This window comes from Trichoderma camerunense, assembly GCF_050948025.1.
Source record: "Trichoderma camerunense strain CBS 138272 chromosome Unknown V8C40scaffold_15, whole genome shotgun sequence".
Lineage (NCBI taxonomy): Eukaryota > Fungi > Ascomycota > Sordariomycetes > Hypocreales > Hypocreaceae > Trichoderma > Trichoderma camerunense.
Window position 1 is genome coordinate 963,555 of NW_028145355.1, and position 14,574 is coordinate 978,128.

General features: G+C 46.1%; 6 protein-coding genes across 6 annotated transcripts; 3 read left to right on the top strand and 3 right to left on the bottom strand.

The window, feature by feature from the left end:
* Positions 1-239: 239 nt before the first annotated feature.
* On the top strand, positions 240-2,517 carry V8C40DRAFT_252134 (heterokaryon incompatibility domain-containing protein). Its single transcript, XM_083217322.1, has one exon. It carries the CDS (start codon positions 321-323, stop codon positions 2,358-2,360), a length of 2,040 nt encoding a protein of 679 aa, XP_083070683.1. The 5' UTR covers positions 240-320; the 3' UTR covers positions 2,361-2,517.
* A 100-nt stretch (positions 2,518-2,617) lies between these two features.
* Positions 2,618-3,666, bottom strand: V8C40DRAFT_276542 (uncharacterized protein; the record flags this gene model as incomplete). Its single annotated transcript, XM_083220859.1, has 3 exons — positions 2,618-2,812; positions 2,884-3,215; positions 3,279-3,666. The coding sequence occupies 3 exons, from the start codon at positions 3,664-3,666 to the stop codon at positions 2,618-2,620; spliced, it is 915 nt and encodes a 304-aa protein (XP_083070684.1).
* Positions 3,667-4,216: 550 nt separating this feature from the next.
* Positions 4,217-5,257, top strand: V8C40DRAFT_276543 (GroES-like protein; the record flags this gene model as incomplete). Its single annotated transcript, XM_083220860.1, has 1 exon — positions 4,217-5,257. The coding sequence occupies one exon, from the start codon at positions 4,217-4,219 to the stop codon at positions 5,255-5,257; it is 1,041 nt and encodes a 346-aa protein (XP_083070685.1).
* Positions 5,258-6,190: 933 nt separating this feature from the next.
* V8C40DRAFT_268539 (uncharacterized protein) lies at positions 6,191-7,336 on the top strand (the record flags this gene model as incomplete). Its single annotated transcript, XM_083219969.1, has 3 exons — positions 6,191-6,257; positions 6,313-6,801; positions 6,861-7,336. 3 exons carry the CDS (start codon positions 6,191-6,193, stop codon positions 7,334-7,336), a joined length of 1,032 nt encoding a protein of 343 aa, XP_083070686.1.
* Positions 7,337-8,294: 958 nt separating this feature from the next.
* Positions 8,295-9,007, bottom strand: V8C40DRAFT_252135 (uncharacterized protein). Its single transcript, XM_083217323.1, has 3 exons — positions 8,804-9,007; positions 8,655-8,742; positions 8,295-8,588 (listed from the first exon to the last, which is right to left on the bottom strand). The coding sequence occupies exons 1-3, from the start codon at positions 8,961-8,963 to the stop codon at positions 8,486-8,488; spliced, it is 351 nt and encodes a 116-aa protein (XP_083070687.1). The 5' UTR covers positions 8,964-9,007; the 3' UTR covers positions 8,295-8,485.
* A 685-nt stretch (positions 9,008-9,692) lies between these two features.
* V8C40DRAFT_268540 (uncharacterized protein) lies at positions 9,693-14,435 on the bottom strand (the record flags this gene model as incomplete). The annotated part of the gene is made up of 2 exons (XM_083219970.1): positions 9,693-10,186; positions 10,247-14,435. The coding sequence occupies 2 exons, from the start codon at positions 14,433-14,435 to the stop codon at positions 9,693-9,695; spliced, it is 4,683 nt and encodes a 1,560-aa protein (XP_083070688.1).
* Between the last annotated feature and the right edge of the window lie 139 nt (positions 14,436-14,574).

Consider the following 14,574-nt stretch of genomic DNA (forward strand, 5'->3'; position numbering starts at 1 on the left):
CTAAAGAGAGGATCGCCATTGCTTAGAGTTTCTACTTCCTGCGACTCATGCTTGACATATCCCGCACCCTATGCATTACTTATATAAAGCATTACTACTATATTCTAATCTCGACGTCTTAACTTATAATATTCTCTCGCTGCTTGGCGACGACACGAAGGAAGAATCACGTGATCATCAATCATCCGTAGCCTCGTCTTGCGAATCCCAAGGAAATACCCCTCCGCATATTAACCTGCCTCTCGAGCAGTCTCGTGATTTACGAGGATCAACTAGGCCACAGCTCCTTAATTATTTAGCCTTCCATTTCTCTCGATGAAATGCCCAGCAACACAAAACTTCGCGCCATCTATAAGGGCCAGACTAGCTGGTGCAGGATCAGTCCTGTTCAAACCAAGACGCGCAACACTGGGGAGGATGCTGTCATCACGCTGCCAACGAGTGTAAAGGAACAATTGCTTGCGGATTCAGCAACGATTTCCGAGTCTGTAGTCGACAAGGCGGATAGCATCATCAAAGGCATCCATAATGAGGCGGTTTCGTCCCTTTTCGGACGCAAGGCCACGGCCGTAGCCCAGTCGCCATTTCGTCTCATCAAACGAGTTACCGCCCCAGCCGACTTGGAAAGTGCCACGAATTCATTCATTGCACTGAGTTATTGCTGGCATAACCAGGAGTGGGCATCGAAAGAAGACATTGGAAATTCATCCTCTCAGATTCCCATCTCGCCTATTCTTTATGAAGCTCTGATGGACGAGCGGGTCTCGCAGGATGAAGGGATATGGATCGACCAGCTCTGCATCAACCAATCCGACCCACACGAGAAGGTGCTAGCCATTGGCTCCATGGACGTCATCTACCGACGTTCGAGACTTGTAGGCGTAGTACTCGAGGATATTCTTCTTGACGCGGTTGATACAGCAGCGCTAAGAATCCTTGAGGAAACATTTAACCGAGGAGACTATTTTTTCTACAGGGACAACTTGGTTGTAGCCCGACAACTCACGACTGCGCTGTGGAAGATCTTCTCTGCAAGATGGTTTACCCGCGCATGGTGCGGACATGAGCTCCTCATGAGCAACAACCAGTTGTTTCTTATCAGATCAAGTACTATGCAAGATGGAGCTCCTGTCGTCGTTAAGATGACTTCAGAGTTTCTCTATGACCTTGCAATCTTGGCAAAAGGGATTACTAGCTTCATTGATGCTAAAGAATTCGCAGCATCAGAAAATACTTACGCATTACCGCTGTCGAGATTCTACGTCTTTGCAACCCAAAGATTTAATACCCATTGGTTGACGACCACTGCCGGCGCTGATAACCGCTTCATTCCAAGTTATATGCGCGTCTTTCGTCGGATATTTGACTACGACGCTAGTGTTATTACAGACAAGCTGTGCATCTGTCTAAACGTTCTTCAATGTGGCTTGTTCTTCAAGGGGCCGCTTTCGATGAACAGGGACCAGTGCTGTTATATCTTCTACCATGTTGCCCTTTCTGCCGGGGATCCCACCGCACTTTCTCTATGTGGCAAGAGGCTGCAGCAGGTCACCTGGATGCGCTGGCCCGGCCGAGGCGATATCATTGAGTCTTATTTTACAAGATCTAGGCACCTGCGCCTCCCCGAAACCCCCGTCTTCAACGACGAAGCTATCGAACTGGACTTGATCGAAATTGGCTCATCGCAAACCCTCAAGCGGGCGACCCCCGCCCATCAGACCTGGGCTGAGCGAATTATCCAAAAGTGCATAGACTTGACCGATGAGTTTCCTGATAAGGGATCTGTGTTCTTGGAAGAAGTCTGGCCGAGTACACATAATGACGCCTCTGCTCGAAGATGTTTTTATACAGAGCTTCTTGCTTGCATGCGTGAGTGTGGGATACAATGGCTCCTTCAGAGTTGGAAGCAAAAAGATGAAGGACTATACGAGGAGGACTACGGATTGAGCATCGAGCGACTTTTGAGTCTTGATTGCAAGAGCGTTGACAGCCTTGCATCTGAGGATGTAGAAGACCTGGTTGTGATACTGTACCTCCTAGATGGCCTAGTAGCGTGGCTCCCGGAAACACCAGATGAACAATGGGCTCCGGCTTGGCTGCAGATATCGGATGGTTTGGTTGGACGTCAGCTGATTATCTGCCCAAGCAACGGAGAGTACTTGGTTTCGATCCCCAAGGTCCTCTTGAGCGCTCATTACGGCTTCCAAAAACGAATCTGGTTTTTAAAGCAAAAGGCGTCTTGCAAAAGGGGCAAAATCAACTGGGAGATGGTCGGCAAGACTTGTTCATTTGGGCCTGTTGATCTTGAGTATTTGTGCGAGGCATCAACTGCCACAGGATCCTACAGAATTTGCGGGTAGTTTTGTAAGTCTACTACCCGAGAGGCTTCAGACCTGGGGAGACTAAGCAAGACATGCTTCCATATTTAGATTTGTTGGCTTTTGACTGGACTGGAAGACATAATCAGATGTACTATTGGCGGTGTGTAAAACAGAATGAGTGGCCTGAATGCTGCACGAATTTCAGCGTACAATATTCTTAAAATTGACTTCACCCAAGGCTAACAAGTTTTCTTTTTCTGTTCCGCCCCAAAAGCTAAAGATGCGCACTCCTAAAGCTAATCATTGGATCCGATATTTGCATTCGCAGGCGCGAAAAACCGATTCGACAGGCCTACTTGGCTAGTAAATTTGTTTAACACCATCTGAAGAAACCCATTTAAGCCCAAAGTTTGCGGGCCACCGTTAAGCTCTACCATCTTGATAGCCCCCTGCATGTGTCGCCTAGACGTCTCCAAGTCACCCAGCGAGATCTAGAATTAAAGCCCTATAGTTAGCTCTGAAAAATGTATGACCTTGGAAACACCTCAAGCCAGATTCTCACTTCATCCAATGCCAATACCATCGTCTCGGCTATAACTGAGTCGCTAAATGTCCCCTGTCCCGTGTTGAAAGAGATGGCCTCGTTCAAAGTCTGCAAACAGACTAGCTTGTACCGCGTAGCATGTTCGGTATACATCTGATTCTGGTGTGGGTGATATGGCTGGTGGAATATGGAGAGGTATCGAGACGCAATAAGCAAGATACCACTTAGAAACCCTATGTCACTAAGGCTGAGTCGTATCCATTCTTCGATCATGCTATTCACAAATGGCGATCCAGGGAATTTAAACCTGGCACAGTGCTCTAGTAGATATGGGGAGACGGTTGTCACATCTGCCATTGTCAATTCGTTGGTTTGCCGCCCATGGGTGAATGATCCGGCCTAACTCCACTCACATTGATCCAGCAAAAACTGATCCATACTCGTCAAGGGCCTTACGAAGCTCACAAAAGGGTCTCCCGTCCCTGAACCTAAACCGCCGGGACCGCTGTTCGACATAAGTACAGCCGGCATCTCTGAGTCTAGCCCCACATCTGGTCTTGATGGTGTTTTCTTTATGCTTCGTTCATCTTCCTGAGGGTGTCGTGGTTGGTCTTGCTGGAATTCAGTAGCTTTGAGTAATTGGTATGCTTTGACTCTAGCAATCCTCACCCTGGCATGGGCTGTACGGGCAGCGTAAGAGTGAACTACAGTCCGCTGTTCTGAAGAAAGCCCTTCCGCCTCAGGATTGGCTACAATTATAAATGGTGTTGTGGCAATCGGCTTCATGTTTGGAAACGACATTATCGGATCTTAACAATTGCTCCTAATCTGGAAACAATGAGTCTTGGCATTGTTGAAGGAATCTCGGTGGGCAGCCCTGCCACATTTAAGAGAGGCCACCGGCAACATTTGTCAGCGTTTAATAGAAGGAGGGGCTTTTTCATGGCACAAGTGGTAGTAGAGAGCTAAATTCTAATTAGTTTAACTGCTCTCAAATCGCATATTGCCTTGTCTGACCTGGTCCGACATATCCAAATGAGATGCCAGATAGTCTATATTATGGGGCAAGATGAGCTGGACGGAAACTCTTATTAGTAAGTAGCTTATGAGGCGGTATTTTGCCAAGACTTGCGGTTTCCAAGTTGGGTAAAGACTTATTTACCTACATTCCTAAATCCTGATGATGAACTGTTGTATTATTGAGCAACAACACGGCTCACAAGATAGATAGAGTATATATACACAATGAATATCTCAGCATTGAATCATGAGTTGCTTTGACAAGCCATTCAATCAACTGAGTTCTTCTTTACTTGTCGAAAAAAAGCCATAATAAAAAGGCAAAGACACAATGGCAGACTTACCTACATCAATGCGGGCGCTCGTTGTCAAAGGCCCCGGTGACGGCGCCATTGAAACCATTGCCGTCCCGCAACCAGGACCTGGCAGCATCGTCGTCCGCGTAATCGACGTGCTTTTGTACAAGACTACGCCCGCCTTCTTTGACGGAGCCAACGCCGCCGCTGGTATGACATTGCCTTATCCTGTGGTTTTTGGTGGTGCTGCCGTTGGCCGCGTTGCAGCCACTGGGCCAGATACCACGGCATTTAGTCTAGGCCAGCTTGTGCTTGTTGAACCCAACTTGCGAGCCCGCGACGATCCTAACATAGCTGTGGTTTGGGGCGGCTTCGATGGCTTCGATCCGCGCACAAAACAGTTTGTCAAGAATAACTGGCGTGACGGAAGCTGGGCCGAATATGTCCGAGCTCCATTAGAGAATACCTGGGCCCTGAACCAGGACAAGCTCATTGGCAAGTTGGGGTTACAGACTCGGGGCCTATTGCATCTGGGTTATCTCTCTGTTTTGTACGCAGGTCTTAGGAGGATTGATGTTAAGGCAGGAGAGACAGTTTTGATATGCCCTGCGACCGGCATTTTTAGCAATGGCGCTATTGCCATCGCAAGAGCCTTTGGCCTCAACGTCATTGCTGGCGGTCGTAATACCGAAAGCTTGGGCGCACTCAAAGAACGATTCCCAGGGATCCAAACAGTTCAGCTGAAAGGCGAGCAGGAGGATGCCAGCGCCATCCAAGCTCTGGGGCCTATCGATGCTTTTGTTGATGTCGGACCGGCGGCCGCTACTGGAACCTCTTACCTTGCATCTTGCATCCTATCTGTCCGAAAAGGAGGCCGTGTATGTCTCATTGGTGGCCGAGGAGACACCACGCTGCCGGTCCCATACCTTTTTTTGATGTTCAATAACATTACTTTGCGTGGTTCATTCATGTATGAGGATAAAGATGTCAGAGGGCTTTTAAAGTTGGTTGAATTGGGTATTTTGAAGCTTAATGTAGAGGGTGGCCTTGGAGTTTTGGCATCTTATCCTCTTTAAGGCTATGCTAAGGCACTTGAAACAGCAAAAAGCGCTGCAGAAGGGAAAATCGTTGTCATAAACCCTTAAGTTGAATCATATACTGTGAAGACATTGGCTCCCTACTATGTAATTGGGAGGTAAGGGGGAAAGGCACAAGGCTTAAAACAAAAGAAGATGTATTTGAATAAATCTGCATTACCAATCTGGTCAAGACTGCTATGATAGCAAAGTGTAAATGCTCAGTCAGTGATTAAGCCTCGTAAATGTTTCGGTAACTATTGAATATATGATGTCGAGTAAATGTACTAAAGTAGCTTTATTAAAATGCATTTTTGGAGATGAAGCTACTTTGGCGGAAGATTGGAAATGCTATGGATAACGAATTTGGTAAGGCTATCGAGCTTTTCCGCAATAAACAAGGTTATTGTGGCCATCAATGAGTTCATGTTACCCAATTGAAGACTTACAGTAATGTCAATTGCCTAAGCGCACCGAATCATGGAGATTCTTTCCTCCGTGTCCCCAGTTCAGAGTTGTGTCCTTTATTAACAACCAATCACGGACATATATATTAATTTCTATAAAAACACAACGATCGCCAATTTTAGTCATTCAGACAAGAGATGCCTGAATAATTGAACATTGGCGGTGATGCGATCAGTAATCGCGAGTCGCCGAGGTGGCGAATTAATAATCATTTTATGGTATGCTGCTTGTAAGTTGAAACAAGATCACTAATCATTGTTTCAATGACCACTGATCGGAAATATAACAATGTTTTATAAAACAAGTGACTCTGTGTTTAAAAAGCCGTTACGGTATATATTCATCTTCTTGAAGGATTTAATTACATCCATTCAGCTGGCGTCGACACAAATTGCTCCTAGGTTGGATAAATCTACAGCGAAATACACATTTATCTAGAATACAACCTAGATTTCAGCTGCTACAATGGCCGACTTGAAGCTGATCTTGGTTATTGGTGGAACTGGTGCTCAGGGCATCCCAGTTGTCAAAGGTTAGTCAAAATTCTTTTTAATTTTCATTCTAGGCTAACAACGGCACTGCATCAGCGCTCGCTGAGAGTAATCGTTACAGCGTGAGAGTCCTCACTCGAAACCGCAACTCGACTCGAGCCCTACAGCTAGCTGCTCTTCCAAATGTTACACTCTTTGAAGGTAACCAAGACGACCTGGATGATCTCCATGGCGCCTTCAATGGTGCATATGGTGCATGGGTTAACCTGGATGGATTCACACTTGGCGAGAAAAACGAAGTCTTTTACGGCATTAGAGCTTATGAAATTGCGCGGCACGAGGGTCTCAAACATTATATCTGGGCAAACTCGGACTACGCAGTTAAAAAAGCAGGATGGGATGAAAAATACCATTGGGGGCACAATGATGCAAAAGGCCGTATCGGCGACTTGATTCTGAGTCATGGGCAAGAAACCATGAAGACTACGCTCTTCACGACTGGTCCATATATGGATATGCTCTGGGACGGCATGTACGTGCCAAAGGAGCAGGATGACGGATCATTTGTTTGGGCTACTCCTGCCAGTACGTTAACTGATCCACCCTTCTTTTCTTTCGAGGTTCTGCCTTCTAATCTTTACCAGGCGACGGAAAAATTCCCCTCATCGCACTTGAAGATGTTGGTTTTTATAACCTCTGGATCTTTGACAACCCAAACGAATCAGCTGGACTCGATCTTGAAGTCGCTACCGACCAAGTCAGCATGGTGGATATTGCAGAGACATTTACTAGAGTCACAGGCAAGAAGGCTATCCACCAGCGTCTGCCGCTCGAAGAATATTTACAAATGGCCGAACCTTACCCCAACGCACCCGCCAACTGGGCTGCTGGTCCGAATGCGGTTCGTGACAAGTCGGTAATGACTTGGAGGGAGAATTTCACTGCATGGTGGCGATACTGGAGCGAGGGCAAAGGTGCGACTAGAGACATGGCACTTTTGGACAGAATCTACCCTGGGCGCATTAAGAGCTTGGAGGAGTGGATGAGAAAAGTCAATTACGATGGGAAACAGAAAGCGGTCCTCAAAGGCATTGAAGACCTGAAAGCCCAAAGCGCGTAGAAAATGCCTGCATACATAGCAATAAGAAGCGGATCATCAAAAACTCGAATTCATCCATCGAGCTAACTGAACATATAAATTTAAGTTCTCTACAATTATTTAACGCATTAAATAGTGGAAAGAGCCAGGTAACACGGGCTGATGAGCAGCAGACTTTTACCATTGACTTAACGCCCAGAGATATAGTATCAGTGATATTTACACAGTTTCAACCGGCAAAGATCACCTGAAGAAGGGAAATCTCTACTCGGCCGCTCAATTAATAACTGCTTAGCAAGCATAGGATATATGTAGCGACTACTTTGCTTATGAGAGAAGAATTTCATCAATTACGTGAAAAATTATAAACTCTACTTATCGGTGATTTGGAGTTGATTGAGTTCTGAATTGGTATTGGCCCTACGTAATATCTTCAGCTATGCTGTAAGGAAGAAGAGTCTATTCGGGATGACGCTCGTGTGCTATTGACTAATTCTGAGATAGCACCAGTAGTAGATAAGTTGTATATATCTCACTATGAACTCTGATACCATAGAATTCGCGTAACCAAGAGTTGGTCACCCATTCCCATATCTTATTTAAGCGGAATGAGATTCTTACAACTATCCTGAACACTATGTACTCAGTCGTTATCTATTATTATTACCAATTTTGTATCCCTGGTCTATAGCTGGTCTAGGCGCTCCGTACTATCCTACTCTGTATTACATTATTCTGGAAAGTCTGGTCTATGGTTCTTTATAAGAGGTATATCCGTCATGTGGGTTACACTTCTAGGGACTATGTTATTTATAGACACCCTGTTTACAGGAGGTACGTCGTTTACAGTGAATATATTAGGCGGCGGGCGGTCAGGTCGGTAGACGGGCAGTCTTGTCACCTGCTAGTAATATTAATAAGAGGGATCGCTGTATTCCAATCTGATTGTATTGTGAACGCTGTACTGTGATAACAACTGGCTATCTAAGCTATCTAACGAGTGTAGAGAATGAGACTTATATATCTAGTTGGCCTAGATGTAGTCGTGTTAAGTCGTGTCGACTGCATACGACTTTTCCCTGATTGGACGATTCATCCAGTGTTGATCCGACGTCTGCCTACTCTGTAGGCCTATTGTTGAAACCATAAAGGCTGGGTCGTGACAAATATTTAATAGCAAAAGAATGAGCTAAACTGGTCGTTATAATAAACAGTATTATACGTATAAACGTTACCGTTAAACGGCTGCATTGAGCCTTTACAGTTAAGATCGCTATATAAGGAATAAACGGCGGTTAGTTACTCGTTATTAGATTGAAAATACATTGTGTTTGCTTACGTGTAAAATTCACATTGAAAGTTGGGGGCCCATATCTGGATTGAACTAATTTTGTCGTTCCACCAGGCGTTGCTTCCGCTGAAGCTTACTATTTATCTTAATATTAGTACAATAGCTGCAATAAACAGACTCTAGCTTCAACGACTTACCACAGTCGTTGGAAGGAGACTTAAACCCGCTGCAAGTTCCCCCGAGGTTTACATCCGTGCACATAATGCCCCAGTTTTCAGTGGGAGAAGCAGAGACTTGCCCCAACTGACCGGCTACAGCAGCGGCACCAAGAATGATAGAGGTGACTGAAAATCGCATTTTCAAGCCGTAGCAAGATTGAATTTTGCTGGAGTATATGAAAGATGTATTGAAAATGAATGAGCGATGTATTAAATTGAATAGAAGATTTGGTTGCTATATATATTCGTCGTGATGTTGATAAATTTACTTGACTAGGCCAAGCACAACCCCTGCATACAATGCCTGTAGTGTCGATTGTGAAGCCACAAGTATTTTCTTTAAGATAGGATAATTAATTGAACAAGGATTAATTCTAATCAGACTGATCCCACGGGATTTTTACATAATTTGGGTAGCTTATAATTGAATTTCTGCAGGAGGAAGAATTGGCTTAATTTTACTAAAATGTATAACAATTACATTCGGACCGATCTGACGGAACTTTTATATAATTTGGGTGACTTAGGCCTGCGGTAACTAACACCCAAGCGACTGCTAGGTAATTGATAATACATGTAGCTAGGAAGTGAATATCTACTAGGCGATAGAATCCCTTTTGCGCATAGGACACTTCTCAGCCGTTGATGTGCAACTTCTAGCTCTTTGAACAAATCATTTTGGGTCTTTCTGGCTTGTGTCCGCCCCCCTGCTGGATCGTTCATCCCGCGAGTCTTATCTTTCCTCAATCAACATCGCCCTTCTAGCCTCAAGCTGTTTTATTTCGTCGTCAACCGTCTGTCGCTGGTCTTTGAAGAATTGCAAATTAAGTGGAATGAGTTTCTCACAACTATAATCAATCCTATGTACTTAGCTCTCCCAATTTCGCATTTCTGGACCTGGGCTGCCCTGGGCCCTCCGTGCCATCTTGTTCTGTATCCAATTGCTGTGCATTCTCTGGTTCATGCCAGACGCGCTGGTCATGAGAGGCACACTGTCCATGGGGGTCATACTCCTAGGGGTCATGTTGTTCATGTACGCCATGTTCACAGGAGGTATGTCGTTTGTGTACATGTCAGGCAGCATTCCATTTCCAGGAACCATGCCATTCACATGCAGTAAGTGGTTTGGGGGCTCCATGTTGTTCATAGGAGACATGTTCCTCTGAGGCACGTTCCTAAGACCCGTGTCGTTGCTGGGAGACATGTTCCTCTCACGCATGTAACTGGACAACATTCTGTTTACATTGTTCCTGGAAGCACTGTTGGTGTAACGGGGGGACCTGTCGTTACCAAAGGCCATGGGACCTTCGTCATCCCCTAAACCACTGTCGCCGTCCATCGGGGACCTAATGGGCGTCCGACCTGGTGTCTCTCGTTAGCCATGTCAAAATAGGATTCTTAATTCCTGAATCTGATCCTTACCTTGGACCCCCATATCCAAACGCGTTTCCTCGCCCTGCTCTTCATCACGCCGGGGATTCATAGTAGAAGCGTAAAACGCCAACCACATATCCCAAATCTTGATAGTGCCGTCACTCAAGCCAGATACGACGAAATTCGCGTCATGAGAGAAGGCTATTGCACGCACCCCAGCACCTTTGCTAACAAACGTCTGTCTGCATATCCCTGTATCGGCTTCCCAAATCTTGACTGTTTCGTCAAGCGACCCCGATGCTATAAAGGTAGGTGAAGTGGGCGAAGCGGGTGAAATGGCCACCGAGGAAACAGGACCCCTATGACCGCGTAATATTTGGTGGCACTCGCCATTTATAGAACTCCAGCTTCTAACAGTACCATCTGCTGACGCTGTGTAGAAACATATTGAGTTCTCGGAAAAGGCGACTGAATTAATGTGTCTAGTATGAGTCTCTAATATGTTGCTGGTTCCCTGAACGAGATTCCAAAGTATAACGACACCATCTCCTGATCCGGATATCATTAAGTCGTCGTTGTGTGAAAAGGCTACTGCGTAGATGGTAGCATTATGACCCGTAAGCGATTTCAGGATCCTGCCTGTCGTTGCATCCCACATCTTGAGGGTGTTATCACTCGACCCTGATATTATGAGCTTTGAGTCATGTGAGAATGCCACTGCCTCGATGGTGATGTCCGATCTAGGGCCACGTAACAATTGTTGGCATTGTCCTGTTGTGGTATTCCAGATCCTGATAGTAGAATCATCCGATGCCGACGCAATAAGCGTTGAATCGTGCGAAAAGGCCACCGCATTGACAATGCCATTATGACCCTCGAGTGTTTTTTGGCATCTTCCTGTGATCCTATCCCAGATTTTGACCGTGAAATCCGATGACCCTGATGCTATAAGCGTTGAATCGTGTGAAAAGGCCACTCCCTCGATACTGTCGGTATGACCCTGAAGCGTCCGTTGATAAACGTTGAACGCGCCTCGATTAAGCAGCAGTTGTCTTGCATCACCCCAGTCTCCATCAGATGCACATTGTAATGGCGTCTTGCCAGTCACGTCCTGTGCGTTAAGATCTATGTCGTCCCTGTCAACAAGGGACTTCACGACAGACGTATGGCCTCTTTCTGAAGCCAAAAGCAACGGCGTGGCTCCATCAGCATCTCGCGCGTTAACATCCACCCTGTTTGTGTTGAGAAGCAATCGTACAGAGTCTGCAAACCCCCCAGCCGAGGCATAATGTAACGGCGTGCACGCTCCACGGTCCTGTGAGTTGAGGTCCATAGGATTCGCGTCAATGAGCAGCTTCACAATAGAACGCTGATTCTGTCTTGTAGCTGAATGCAACGGTGTTCTTCCCTCGTTGTTTCTTGCATTAACATCGGCATCAATGTCTTCGAGGATGAAGCGTGTAATAACTTCGTATCCTTTGAATACAGCGAAATGTAGTGCAGTGTTACCTTTGTCATTTCTTGCATTGACATCAGTCTCATTTCTCTGCAGAAGTAGATGCGCCACTGCCTCATGTCCCTCTGATGCGGCCAAATGTAGCGGAGTGTTTTTATGGTCATCTTTGGCATTGACATCCAAATCGTGTCTTTCGATAAAGAGCTGTACAATAGCTTCATATCCGGCTGATGCTGCATAATGTAGTGGAGTGGATTTGTAACCATCTCGTAGGTTTACATCCACCCCAATCTTTCTGAGAAGTAGCTGTACGATAGCTTCATATCCACGTCTTACAGATAAATGCAGCGGCGAATATCCATAAACATCTTGCAAGTTGACGTCTATGCCCCTCGTATTAAGAAGCACTTTGACAATATCTTCATGCTGTCTCAATGAAGCATAATGTAACGGCGTGCTTCCGTCACTGTTCACTGAGTTGACATTGACCTTGTTCGTATCGAGAAGCAGCTGCACGACTTCAGTGTGACCATTCTCAGTTGCCCAACTGAGAGCTGTCCGGCCAGCTCTTTTGTCTCTGGAGTCGGGATCAACTTTGTTGGTTGCGAGGAGTCCCCTAACCGTGTCGGCATCTCCTCTGATGGACGCCGAAATCAGCACCAGCCAGCCATAAGTGCTTACCGCGTCCTCTTCGGCAGACCCTGCAACAAGAATCTTCATCACTTCAACATCTCCATTCTTGATAGCTTCTCGGAACAACATCCTCCCCACATCGTCGTCCATTCTCTGTGCATCGGAATCATTTTCGTCCACGTCAAAGCCATTCAAGTCCACTTCAGAATACTCGATAGGCTGGACACTTCTCAGCCGTTGATGTGCAAGTTCCAGCTCTTCGAACAAGTTGTCCCGGCGCTTTCTGGCTTGTGTCTGATTCTCTGCTAGATCGTGCATCTCGCGAGCCTTGTCTTGTTCTTCCTCAATCAGCATCGCCCTTCTGGCCTCAAGCTTTTTTATTTCGTCGTCGACCGCCTGTCGCTGGTCCTTGACGAACTGCAAACGCCGCTGGCGGGCTTCTGTGTCAATTCTGAGCCTTTCTTCTTTCGTTTTCTCTAGCTTCCTAGACTTCAACAATTTTGTGAATTGAGAAACAGCCGCTAGCTTCTCCGTCTCCGAAGATGCATTAATAGTATCATGAGAATCAGGTGCTTCTCCGGGCGTGAGAGACATTCTGTCTCCTCCATCCTCTGAGTCTAGTGTAATGTGTAGATTGAATATCCCGTTGCTAGCGTATCCGGAGATGTTTGGTAGCTCTGGTCGAAAATGTTCCGCGAGCTCTCGCAGCGAAGCATCTCTTTGGCATATCGCAGTATGAAACAGGTGCTTAGCATTGGAACCCGGCTGGTTCAATTCGAGTATAAAGAGAAAATCTGGGGATTCTGTTTTGGAATAGCGACATCGCATCAAGATTCGATTAATAGGCTGAGCATCGCCAACATCCATTCGAGAAATCATGCCTTTCTTCTTATCCCACCAAGACGAAGGCTCTACCTCCGTCAACTCCAGGTGAATTTTGGTAAATGATACATCCTCATATAGCCAGCATTGCTGCTCTATCGTCGCATCCTTTTGGCCGTCCTTTTTTATTTGGATCCACTCAGGTGAAGAATCAGTTGTTGGTGCTGGGAGCAGTGTCGCAGAACGCTCCTTTGGCCTGATATACTCATTTGGTGCCCCGGAGGACGCTCTAGCTAGAGGGATTCCAACACATTGAATTCCCTCCTTGGTCGATTTAGGTCCACAGTTGAGCAATCCAAACAATTCACCAGACTCAGTAATATGGAGCGGCAAGTTGATACCAAGCCTACCACCAAGCACATTGATTTCGCTGAAAATGCGCTCGGGCTTTCGGGCCACAATCTTTCCAGAGTTGGCAAAATATACCGGGCTGACTGCGAATATCTCCCCGCTAGTAATCCGATTTGGGTAGTCGGGGGACTCGTTGTGGTCCCATGCTAGGATGGAATCATCCCCGGTCTTTCTCATAATCAGATCCTGCAGCCGGAAGAAGGCATCTTTACCGCCCTCTGGATATAGCATCGGCATATGTATGTCAAAGATGCCTAACAGACAATATGCGAGATCTTCAGGTCGCGTTGTTTCTCTTCGCGCCGCCCATGACATGCGCTGTGCGACGCTTGCGTTCTGTATTTTGTCGATACCTTTCAGAACCAGCCACGAGATGCCAGTTATGTCCTCAATAGTACGGTTTAGTGTGATTTTGTCGCCTATGGGTTTCCATTCTTTGTTGTAGAAGCGTACTTCCTTTGGTGCGAGAAGCTCTTGTAGAGTCCAACCTCTTGTGAACCATCGACTAGTGAAAAACTTGGATTCACGATCAGATGGTGGCTTGTCGTCTTCGGGGACATCCCATAAATAGGCATAACAGACAGAAGCATCGGCATACCAATCAAACATGGCATTGATAGCCTCTTGCAGTTCTGACGAGCTTGATTTGTCGATGCAGCAAGTGTCAATCCAGACATATTGCACTTTGTTTTCTTCTTTTTCTTCTTTGGCGTTGTCCTTTTTCACTTGATCACAACATCCCTTGAGCTTGATGGATCCAATACCTGGCTTGTCGGTTATTCCTTTTTGGAGGTCATCGAAAGTGAGTTCTTCTGAATCGGGGCCCCAGGTGTGGGATAGGATAGTATACTTGGGAATATTTTTGCCAGAGAACGTCTCCAGCTTCAACGTCTCAATGTTGATCAAGCGAATCATACTGAAGCTTATGGGGGCATTGAAGTTTGTATTGTATCAAGGAAGGAAAACAGTTTGGTAGTTCCGAAGGTCAAACTTCATCGCAGGTCGCCTATTCGCCTATGATGACGCCAAGGGAGAATATGGGAAGTAAGTATAG